General features: G+C 31.3%; 1 protein-coding gene across 2 annotated transcripts; it reads right to left on the reverse strand.

Moving 5' to 3' along the window:
* Positions 1136-8382, reverse strand: LOC109350662 (SAGA-associated factor 29). 2 transcript variants are annotated; one of them, XM_019591905.1, is made up of 10 exons: positions 8173-8382; positions 5601-5694; positions 5364-5440; positions 4947-4952; positions 4126-4232; positions 3893-3978; positions 2564-2617; positions 2212-2365; positions 2030-2043; positions 1136-1284 (listed from the first exon to the last, which is right to left on the reverse strand). In XM_019591905.1, the coding sequence occupies exons 1-10, from the start codon at positions 8288-8290 to the stop codon at positions 1182-1184; spliced, it is 813 nt and encodes a 270-aa protein (XP_019447450.1). In that variant the 5' UTR covers positions 8291-8382; the 3' UTR covers positions 1136-1181. The 2 variants fall into 2 exon arrangements, with proteins under 2 accessions (XP_019447450.1, XP_019447449.1); XM_019591904.1 differs by having other exon boundaries at positions 4126-4235; positions 8173-8381.

Consider the following 11863-nt stretch of genomic DNA (forward strand, 5'->3'; position numbering starts at 1 on the left):
CATCATATTTAGAGATAAATGTATTTTATGTTGTTTGGTGTTATCATTAATAATTAAATTTTAATTGGAATTAGAATTTTAATGTGTTAGCAATGTTTTGTTAGTTGTCTCTACATACATATGTCTCCATTTTTGTCTGAAGCATGAGTGAGAACACAAGAAATGAAAGTATTGACAAAATTGGTAGAGGAATTGAGGTAGAAAATAGACTTTTGAAACTACTTTTACTTTTTTCAATCATATTGTAAATATAATTTTGGTCCATCAATATCGTTAATTGTATGATTTTAGTTCTTTTATATTTTCATGTGATTTTCATCCTCTATTTTACATGAATGCATCAAGTATTGTATGGGATAGAAAAATGCCATTTAAGTTTAAGGGAATTTTACGCAACTATAACTATTCGTGTTATATAGACCGAATGTTGGACGATAAAAAAATTTGGTACTATTAAGGGTATCTCCTCACCCTTTATGTAAGAAACTAATCTCTTTTGGAGTGCGTGACTGCCCCTTCCAACAAATTTCACTCACATGAATCGTATCATTAACATTTTCGTCATCCTGAGAATCTAATAGTGTTTTACACCATTAAACCAACACCTTGTTAGTATGTTAGATAATAAAATGTAAACAAAAGAATAAACTCAAATACTCAATATAGCAAAACTAAAATGTTACATTAAATTAGTAAAATACAATGTACAATATGGATTACCTAAATACATTAGGGAAAAAGTTAGAACAAGTAATATTTATTAGGGAGACCAACAAATAGGTGAAACGATTATGAAATATTTTGATAATAACACTTTAATAAAACAAATGTTTTTGAACAATAATAATGATAATATTATTTATAATATAAATATTGCACATATTTATATGCCAGGATGTGCATTAACCTGTAGCATAGAACATAATTTCTTAAGCAACCTAACATTCCTATAAATTTCTTAAAGTATAATGTATATGCCCTAACTCAAAGATGAAATTGTCAAAGACCAAGTTGGGCATATAAAAACCTTGTTAGTAAGCAATTCTATAAGCACTCGTCGAACAACGAAACATGTCGTGACCTTTCGTAACCCTTCAGAACTCAACTCACCTACGTTCAACAAAAAAAAACTTTCGCTAAAAACTTAGGCCATATTATACATTACTTTCAATAGCTTAAATTCATGGGCGATGCCCTTCTGGCATAGGAACCACTTTGTGGAAGGGCACTGTCCTTTGTGGTAAAGATCCATCTTCTTCATCATCATCAAATTCCAGCACATAACTGTTTCCATCACCATAGAAAGTAAGAAATCATAACATTAGAGACAAAAATAACAGTTGAACTTAAAAATACAAAGATCCAAAATCCAGTTTTTTAAATCAAAGTCCTGATAATTGCCCATATCATTAATTTGAATTCTGGCATATTAATTGGTAAAAATCAAGAATTTCATGTAAAATGGCATAAACAAAAAGTGATGCAGACAAACTTTATCTTTTCATTATTTTCACAGAACTCTGATTCTTAATGCACCTATATATATTTACTTATATTGTCTTTATGGGGTTAACCTCATCTAGTGGGATAAAAGTTTGGTTGTTGTTATTGTACTATCTTTATGGTACTCTACAGTGTGAACAACCCGACTCGGGCCCTTTTAATTTACATAAAATTAAAATAAGGAGAAATCTAAATCCTTTTAACTAATAATTCTCCTAGTTACCAAAAAAAGAAAGAAATGTTCTTTCTCTATAGGAACATTATTAAGCTAGTCTTCTAGGAAAAATCCAAGGAAAAATTAGTAAAAATTATTAAGAGATGATACTTGAAACTGATATATTTAGTAAAAACCACATTTTTGGGAAATCCAAGGAAAAATTATCAGTCATAATGAACAGCTGAGTACTGAGAAACCATGTCATAAAAAAAACTTGATGTGAAAAAAAAATCATGTTACCATTTGATTACCAATGACATAATATTTGGAACTAAACAAATTCCTTGAAGTTCAACAGATTATACTTACTCATCTGTCTTCCTCTGCATAATTGTGAAATGGTGGAGATTACCGCGGAACATGCACAATATCACAACTGGTTAGTACGATGTCAGGGTCACCGAAGTCATAACTACCAAGGATTTATAGACTAAAAACTAATGGAAGTTGAAGAACTAATCCCTCTGTCAAGAAAGTGAAAGAATTATTACCTTCCGATGGCCATGAACAACGGTTGCTTTATAAAGTGCAGTAGTTCCTGGATATACAGCCAAAACATGCTTTCCAGGAGGAAAATCGGGGGCACTTGAAGGATCATTACTCTTAGGGAAAGGAATGATATTTCCCATGGGAAGCTTGTACTGTCTGAACATAGCAGAAAGAACCGACAAAAATAAACACATGCCATATGTATGCAGTAAAAATAGTTAGCAAATTTCACTGATAAAAATTGAAGACATTGTGAAAAGAAATCGAGGTTTTCGTTTTAAGTAGGAAGACAAGCAAAGCATGTTTCACAACATTAGCATTACTGATAAATATAAAATTTCCAAATAGGTTCACCTTTGGCCACTGCTATCTTCATCATCACCTGGTTCCTCATCTAGTACTTCAAATCTGTAAAATCATCCGCAACAAATAAATAAATAACGAAAAGGAATGTTACAAAAGATTAATGTCCAAGTGGCTACTATTCATTTTGTCAATAATTACAAACCATATACAAGCTACGGTAACTTAAACAATAAAGAAATGTGAGCTATTCAAACAACATAAAGTTAGCCCAAATTTGTAGAGCCAGTTTTCCAACCGGAAATCGGGTCACAAACAAACTCATTCAGTTAGGGTCAGTCAAGCAGGCAAAGGGACAAATTGCAGCATCGGTAGCACATTCCCACATGCTAGATAATCTAACTTGCTATAACTATAGCATACTAAGGCATCACTATAGCAGTTAGATTAGTTGGACAGGATCAATTAGATCAGTTAGCTTAAATAGTGGTAAGGGAAGTAGAGGTGTGTTGAGAATTGTTAGTTTATGGGAACCAAGCTTTAGTCGGTTATAAAAGGGGGACCTCTTGTTGAAGGAAAAATCCTTGGAAGGAGTTATTTCTCCTTTTTATGTTCAGATTCAATTAATGAATAGATTTGTTCTTTTTCTCTATTTCTATCAATGTCATAACTCTCTTTCTTCGATTCGTAACAGTAGTTGTGTTTGGGGATAGGCCACTTCACCCCAAACTGCATACAAGTAAGCAAAAGTCGGTGGCAACACTTATGTGATCAAGTGCAATGGTTTTATTTCTCTGTTCAAATCACCCTGCTTTAATTACATTATACTGTTAGAGCTATAAAACCATTTTTGGGCACCCTAGGCTTTTAGAAGAATTGGTTCTATGCATGGTATCAAAGCCTCTAATCAAGGAGTAAATGGTTTGACCCTTACCACCCCCATTCTTCCAAAATTTAAGCACAAGTCTGTGCATTGTTCTTGCTTTAAGCTTGAAGAGCTCTAGTGTGTGGGGGAACGATAGAGATATAAAACCATTCCAAAGAACCATGATAAGCATACAGGTTTTTATAACTCAGTGATAATCAAAGTATCAAACAATATTCCATCACCAGCAACAAAGTTTATTAAGAGGTTATAAAGCAGGTTTCCAGACCAAGCTCATTATTAAGATAGATTAACCAGATAGGCTTTTATACTTGTTAGAGCTTGATCCAAGATATAGTACACTGTTCTATAGTTAATCACTTCATAGAAACAGTATGATATAAGCTTTTCTCAAAAAATAATATTAATACTATGAAGTGTGAAAATGAATTTGCACAGATTTTTTTCCTAGCTTGGACTCTACTTGACTATTTGATTACAGAATGAATACGTACTCCTTTGATTCCTTTTCAAAATGAATCACTTTTACAACAAACCATTCGTCCTTTACAGCATTACGTGGAGTGACCCTAGCAGCTACCTGAGAAGTGAGAATCAAGAACAAATTAACTTCTGAAGTAGAACTCAAGATGCTTCATGCAAGAAAGTAAATATTATCAAAAAGAAAAGGAACATAGCAAACATTATTTACTTATTGATATTTGTCGAACTTCAAGATAATGCATACCTGTTCACCCTTAAGACTGGCACAAGCCTCAAGTTGGTTTCTCATACTAGGAGTTAGTCTTGAAATATCTGACTCTGTCTTCACTCGTTTCCTTTTCTGCTCATTACCTTCTGTAACACAAATACTGTCAGCTACAAGGCATAAAAAACTGTCATCTCAATGGAACTGAAAAACAAGCGGCCCAGTACACGAGGTTCCCACCTAGTGGGATCTAGAGAGGGTAGATGTATGTAGCTTTACCTTCGCAAGCAAATAGGCTATTTCCATGATTAGAACTCATGACCTCCAGGTCACAAGGCAAGCAACCTTACTGTTGCGCCGAAGCTCACCCTCTATCTCAATGGAACTGAAATCATGAAAATACAATTTATATCCATAATTAAAATATTAACATAACAGCATATGGGTCAGTACATTTATTAGCAACAACTAAAATATTTCATAAGCCTTTTCCACATATTTGCACATATTTCGATTCCCATATTTCCAATAGCTTCATGTCCTCAACTGAATGCTGTAAAAAGCCATTACAACATTGTTGGGGGGAAAATGCATGACCATGAATTAGCTGGGGTTACTAAAACGAGTAAACGACTCAAAAGATAAATTACGATCTCTGTAGAAATACCCAGCATTGGTTTTCATTTTCCTTCTACCATATAGGTAGAAAAGGAATAAATGTAAGTATAAATGAATCAATTATTACACATTAACATGAATTCCCTCCCCCTTTTCTCCTTCATGTAGCTGAACTACACATGATTGACCAAAATGGCACCATAGATGTCAACTTTTTGATGAATGTCCAAAGCAGTATTTACCTTTTCCTGGAAAAGACAGAAAAAAAAGAAGAGAGAAATCAAACAAACTAAAAAATTGCAACATCCTCCCACAAATCAAAGGAAATTTAATGTACAGTTGTCACAAAGATGGTCAGACATTTCTCTCTCTATCTCTCCCATTTTCTTCCTCAATTTATTTGTTTTCTACTTATCTTCCCCTGGAAAAGCTAAAAACCCGAAAGTCTAAGGCTTTATAGATAATTGTTTTGGTTCTACAATCTTGGTCAATCATGCTTTAATATATATTATAATAAAATAAGAAGAAAATAACTAACTAAAAGATTTGGAATGTTTAGTATTAATTTCAAGGATGAGTTTAGAATGTATAAACTTTAGTACAGAAGCAATAATTTTTCAAGTGGAAGACAAATTTCTTGTTCTAAATTTTATACAAACCTATTCTTCTTCGTGGTTGCCCTTGTGGTCCTGGAGGTAGTATGGCATCAAGTTGGCTTATCAACAAATTGGAAATGCTGCAGTCGAAAATAATATAAAAAATTATATAAGGTATATGATTCATAGCCTGTACAGAGTATAAATGAGTTACAGTAATGTTGAAAAGCATGTTTTGATAATTTTCACAGCAGGAAAAATTTTCAGTTCACATAAAATGCTTCAGAGCTGCAGACACACTTTGCTTCACTGTCTGAAAGATCTTTTGCTTGAGTATACAACACTTTAAGCCTTGATAATGAGTTATCCCCAGGCTTCTCAACCACTTCAGGAGCTGCATTGAAATGAGAGGAAACTATCAAGAATTAACTACGGAGAAATAAACAGAGACTATAAGAATAACCGAATATCAGATCTTAATTCTCATATGGAAATAAATTGAGCCATTCCAGTTCGGCAAGCATTAAGAGCCTTAGGCTTTGTCAAATTAGAGCCATTTCAGTGTATGGTTCTAATGATTGACTAACTCAAATCTTTAATAATTGGAGTTTAGATCCTAAAACTTGAAAACTATAGCAAGTAGCATTTGATTTTCAACTAATAACATTATGTTCATCGTTATCTGAAATTCACAAAAAATCAGTGAACGTGTGTTTCTCTGTTCCAATAACATTTCCAATAATCCTTTTTCAACTTGACCGAGCCAACTTTTTCTTTCCATTAAAATTCAGGTATTTTATAAATTATCCTTTTAAGCCAAGGTAGTATGCCAACAGAAGCAAATAGTAAATGCATGCGAAGAATGCATATCAATTAAGTAGTGATTATTGAAGACCCAAAAATACCAAGTAATGATTTCATTCACCAAGCAGATGATAGGCAAAAATCATTGTCTTCCAACAAAGTGTTTAATGGAAAGATAGAGGGTATACTTTTGCACATAACTCTATGATCTTAACACAGCTGATATCTCAATGAAGTTCAGATTTTAACGCTTGAGTCTCTTCATACTATAAGGGATTTATGAATATACAACTGACATTATTTGGATTGTTCAAATATTGGTCCTTCAAAAACATATTTCATAGTGCTTAGAATAACTGTTATCGAGGTTGAGTATACTCACTTTTTCTTGTATAGAAAGCTCCCATGTTTTGATTCTACATGATTTTATTTTGAATATGGGTATCTAAATATTCTCAAATATTTGGGTGACTTATAACATTTCCATTAAAATTTGCTTAACGTTTTTCTAATTTTTAAAGATTTTTAATCTGAAAAAAGTAGCAGCTAAGAAGAATATAACTCACTTATAACATACTAACTATATTTTGTATCATAATTGTTTGCCCTTTAATTAAAGATCTCTAAATATACAAATAATTATTCATTGTCCACTTGGCTACATCCACCACTATAATGGAAAGTAATTCAATTGGAAAGCAATGGTAAACCGTCACACCATCATCACTACTATGCTTCACAACATAAACTAAGAAACAGGCAGAGGTAACAAGGATAAATTTCAATTATAAAAGTAAACTTTGAATGATAAAAGCAATTCATGTTGGCAGATAATTCTACAGAGGTAAAAAAATGACCTTATAGCAACTGTGGAAACAGGATGCAAAATTTTATCTAATTGAAAAAAGTTCAATTTCAGTTACTTTTGTTAACTAAGCATCGTCATGACTCGTGAGTAATGAAAATATATTAATAGGCAGGTTTACTTCTTGTTGCTAACACGAATGTATATATAAACTTCCATAGTCTACACATATGCCAAATGAGCTGCATGGGTGGTGACGCCAGCATTGCATTGACCATCTGTGACTAGTAAAAGGGCTAGTGTGCAGCCAACCCACATGGGCACCAGGGTTGCGGAGCGTGTTGGGACTTAATTGCAAGGTATGGGACTTGAGTCCGACATCGGAAGTATGGAATTCTAGTGTGGGGTTTATATGGCTTTAGGCCCTCCAACAACAATCAATAACTTTTACAGTGTGATTCTCCCAAGGTTTGCACAACTTTTCTTAATGTTTGATTAGGCATTTTTCTACCCTTTTAATCACCAATGTCTTTATTAGTATTCTTTTCACTTAACCAGACCACCTTCGGCATGTTTCCATCATGTTTCCATCATATTCTCATATACCGCTGGCGCTTCAAGTTCCCTAATATACTTCCTTCTCATTTTTTTTAATAATAATTGCAATTAAGATGAGGGTGAGCTTGTCGCAATAGTAAGGTTATTGCTTAGTGATCATGAGGTCACGAGTTCAAATCCTAGAAATAGCATCCCCGTTTGCGGGGGTAAGATTACATACATCTACCCTCATCAAAGCCCACCATTCAAGAGCCTCGTGCACTGATCCATCCTTTCTATTGCAATTAAGATTGCTTATCGCCTCATACCCCACTAAGTAGGATCCTCGTACAATGGTACACCACTTTAGAATCGTAATTAAAACAAAAAAATCAACAACAACAATCAAGCCCTATTCCAACTAGGTGGGATTCCCAACACGGATCAAACTTAAAGTAACTTCAGTGAGAACCTAACCATCCACACATTACTTAAAATCAGGAACACGTTATAACTAGCAAACAAAAAACATATAACTTAACAAAAAAACCAATCTAAAAAAACACAAACTAAAAAAACAAAATAGAAAACAAGGAATGGAAACATGAATCATAAGAAAAACATAACATCAAAAGCAATAACTAATTTAAAACATAAATTAAGAAGATGAAAATGAATCATTAATTAAATAAAAATAAAAATAAAGAGAGAGAGAGAGAGAGAAACTTGTTTGAAGCTTCTTGTGAAGCTTGTTGATCTCCAGAAGAATCTCTTCCTGGTCTTTCCTTAACCGATCAAGTTCCTTCGAGTTCTCCAAAATTGCTGCAATGTCTGAAGACGACATCGTTTCGCTTCCTAATAATAATAACTTTACACACGATACAATTCTCTACTCTTTTCTTCTTCTCCTTCCAACGCTGAAAAATATTCAAATGGAAACTTTAATTTCGAATTTTATTTCTTCTATTTAATAAGTGCCTATATATTTACCAAAAAAAATAAAGTGGGTATACTTTCTTTTGCGTATTTCGTTATGGAAACAAGAACAATCATAACTAAATAGAGAATAATATACGAACAACATATAAAATTCATATATATTTTTTTTCAATTTTTTATTATATTAGTTCTCCATTCATCAATTAAGTTATATATTATTCTTAGATAAAGTAAAAGTAATAGATATGAATGTTGTATTAATTTTGTTATTAAATTTTAATTTATATATATACATTGACATTGATAGTGTAAAAAGTTTTTATATTATTATTAAATTTTATATTATTTATATTTAATTATTATTACTTTTTTAAATATAAATAACGAAATAATTAATTATATATTATACTCTTAAAGTTCACTATATATTATACATCAAACATATGGTGAGAAGACAGAGAAGTTATATACATAAACTCTACTATTATTGGACACTTTAATTAAAAATGAATAATTATTCAGAATAATATATATGTATTATTTGTGTAAAAATTTATACACAGTCAATATATTATCCATTATTAATTTGTATTATTTTTGAAGAATAATTGAAAAAAAATGATAAATGATGAATTAACAATATATAAAACTTTTTTACTATCAATCCATACATTTTTTTCCTCATGATTATGAAAGGGTGGTATGAGTATGTTGCACTTTATTCTTGCTTTTCTGTGAAAAAATCTTTATCTTTTATCTTTTCTTTTAATATAATTCTTAGTTCATTCAATGAAATAAAGTGTAAGTTATTGAATAAGGGGAAAATGAATTCTTTAATCTTTAAATTTCTTTTATTCCAAAAATAATTTAAAATTTGGATATGTAGATATTATTTTCTCTCACATGTTATTATCTTCATTTAGTATTGGACTCTTTAGTAGTAGATAAAATCTAAATCCTATTGAAAAATTACACATAAATTATAACATTTAATCGTCTCTTATTTTATTTTTTAATTAATAGAATTTATTTCACGTATAAGTGTTGCATAGATATATTTGAAACTTATTTTAAAAAAGTTTGAATATAATATTTATTAGATAAAATAGTTTTAAAATATATTATTAAAAAGAATGTGGAATTATTTATTTTTCTTCTTTTATGTATGTGATTTGAAGTAAAAAATAACAAGTTATACAAGAAATATTATTATATATAAAAAAACCGATAAGAACCTCGTGAAAGACGCGTAGTTAGTTATGATGACATCATCTCCATTTTCAAAAAAATTCCATTTTATTTTATTCATTGAATATGAGTTTCCTATATTTCAAATTTACTCTGGCAAACGTATACGAGACTCTTGCTCCTCCAAAAGAAAAAACACGGAATTTTTAGCTATGGTTAGGCAATTTTTTTTAGCTTTTGAAAAAAGTAATACATTAATTAAAACTTATTCAAAATTGATATGGGTTAAAAACATGAATTTCAAAGAAACTAATATGAAGACTCCGGTATGTAATTGTTAAAGCATAATAATATTATCTTTATTGAGAACTATTGTTTGCTTATGTTAGGAGACACTCTTAGATCTTTGATCTTAAGCATGTTAATACTTCCCTCAAACCCCTTTTTTTTCTAAAGACATTTACAAAAGTGTTGTCTTAGGTATTGTATATCTCAATCTTTTTCCCTTTTTAGACTAGCTTCATTTGGAATAAGCATCATCACCATGTTCTTCTAAAGCATTTTACCACTTACTCTAGCTTGTTTTTATTACCTTGTAGAATTTCAATGTTATTGAGAGCATCTTAGTTCCTATTTTCAACAACCTCCAATTGATCTCTATAATGAGCCAAAATACCAAATGCAAAGTATGAGCTAAGCAATCGATTGATCCCATCAATGTAGATGATAATTGTGTGTCTCCTTAAACTAATATGATTTGCTATATATTCTTATGGACTCCCTCGTAAGCTCAATTGTCCATCTTGTATAGTTCAGAGCATATAGGAGGGTCACAATCCAAACAAATAGCAACCGGACACACCACTGGAAATAGGAGAACACTCAAATATTAAAATGTAAATAGAGACAAGAAAATACTAAAAAAATTTGTTGACGGAGTTCGACCAACACCCCAAAAGTTGCAAAATAAGTTTGAGCAAATATATAAATTTGAATTTAGCATATGCACATATTTAATGCTTAAATTAATTAAAAAGATGTCAAACAAGAGAAATGATATAATTGTCTATGTAGTTAGTAGTTATAGGCCTGACTCTTAAAAATGCCATCGTGTTTGATATGCTTAAAACATTTAAACTTTCCAAGTCTTTGTGCCCGAAGTGCTTCACAAGTCATTCTTTTCGGGTCTTCGCGCCTATTGTACCCAAAAAAATAGTTTCTCAATCTTTGTGCCTTATGTGCTAAAGATCATACTTTTTACGTGTACCTGATGTATAAGAATATCTTCATATTAATTATGATATCAATGAAAATAATTTCCATTATTTTCATACTAATTATGATATCAATGGAAATAATTTTCATTAATATGGTTCATTAAGCAAACGGTTTCATATCAAATATAACGTACATTTAATTGTCGGAATCAGTCAATCACCATTAATTGTAATATTGTTCATTGATGGTTATGTGGCTATTAATTCAAACATTTTGGGGTCCCTAAGTTGATTCTTACATTCAAAAAACCAACATCATCTAAGGGTGAGAGCGAGAGCTTAGAAGAACCTCGAAATCACTCGTCGGAGTCGGAGTCTGAAGCTTGTTAGAAAACACAACAATGGCAGGAGGTAACTCGATTCTTTTTGCTTCCGCTTTTACGAGTGTGTATGGTTTAGAACTCTTTTAGATCATGTCTAGTTCTAACATTTGGTATCAGAGCCTTCAAATGATTTACCTCTACCTTGTTTCTTTTTTTGAAAGACGTTGTTTATAAATTTCATTTTTGGGTCTTCGTCTTTTACATTAAAATACAAAGATAATTATGGAAATCATTCGGAAAAAACATTTCTATCGTTTTTGGCTTTTCAAACACTTAATTTTGTGCTAATATGAGGGAGATCAATCCAGGTCAAAAGTTGGGTCTCAATCGGGTAGTTTTGACCCATCTAGAGGTGGAAGACGACCGAAAACGACATTTTCTTATTAGCTGTCGTTTTTCTCTCCTGGTGGTTTTTGGGTTTTTTAAGTCTTTCTAATATCTAATTTAAGTCATATTAGTTTTGTGAATATTTTTAATTGTTATTTGTTGGATGGTTGATAATGATTACTTTGGCTTATGTATATCATTAGATAGAAGTGAGATCCATTTACACCTAAGTTATGTTTACACTAATTATATTCAATCTCAGACATTCATTTTCTTAAATCTAACGGACCAAATGGGTGAATGCAATAAGTTATTTAAGATATTTTTCTCTCTCTCATCATTTATTGCACTTACACATTTGGT

The sequence above is a fragment of the Lupinus angustifolius genome, chromosome LG06, assembly GCF_001865875.1.
Source record: "Lupinus angustifolius cultivar Tanjil chromosome LG06, LupAngTanjil_v1.0, whole genome shotgun sequence".
In the NCBI taxonomy this organism is placed as follows: Eukaryota; Viridiplantae; Streptophyta; class Magnoliopsida; order Fabales; family Fabaceae; genus Lupinus; species Lupinus angustifolius.

Excerpts from the sequence above, each read along its gene's own strand:
- LOC109350662 (XM_019591904.1), bottom strand. The coding sequence starts at position 8,290 with ATGTCGTCTTCAGACATTGCAGCAATTTTGGAGAACTCGAAGGAACTT. Across the intron at positions 3,979-4,125 it reads CCAGTCTTAAGGGTGAACAG|GTAGCTGCTAGGGTCACTCC; the intron begins GTATGCATTATC and ends CTCACTTCTCAG. Across the intron at positions 2,618-3,892 it reads TTTGAAAAGGAATCAAAGGA|ATTTGAAGTACTAGATGAGG; the intron begins GTACGTATTCAT and ends ATGATTTTACAG.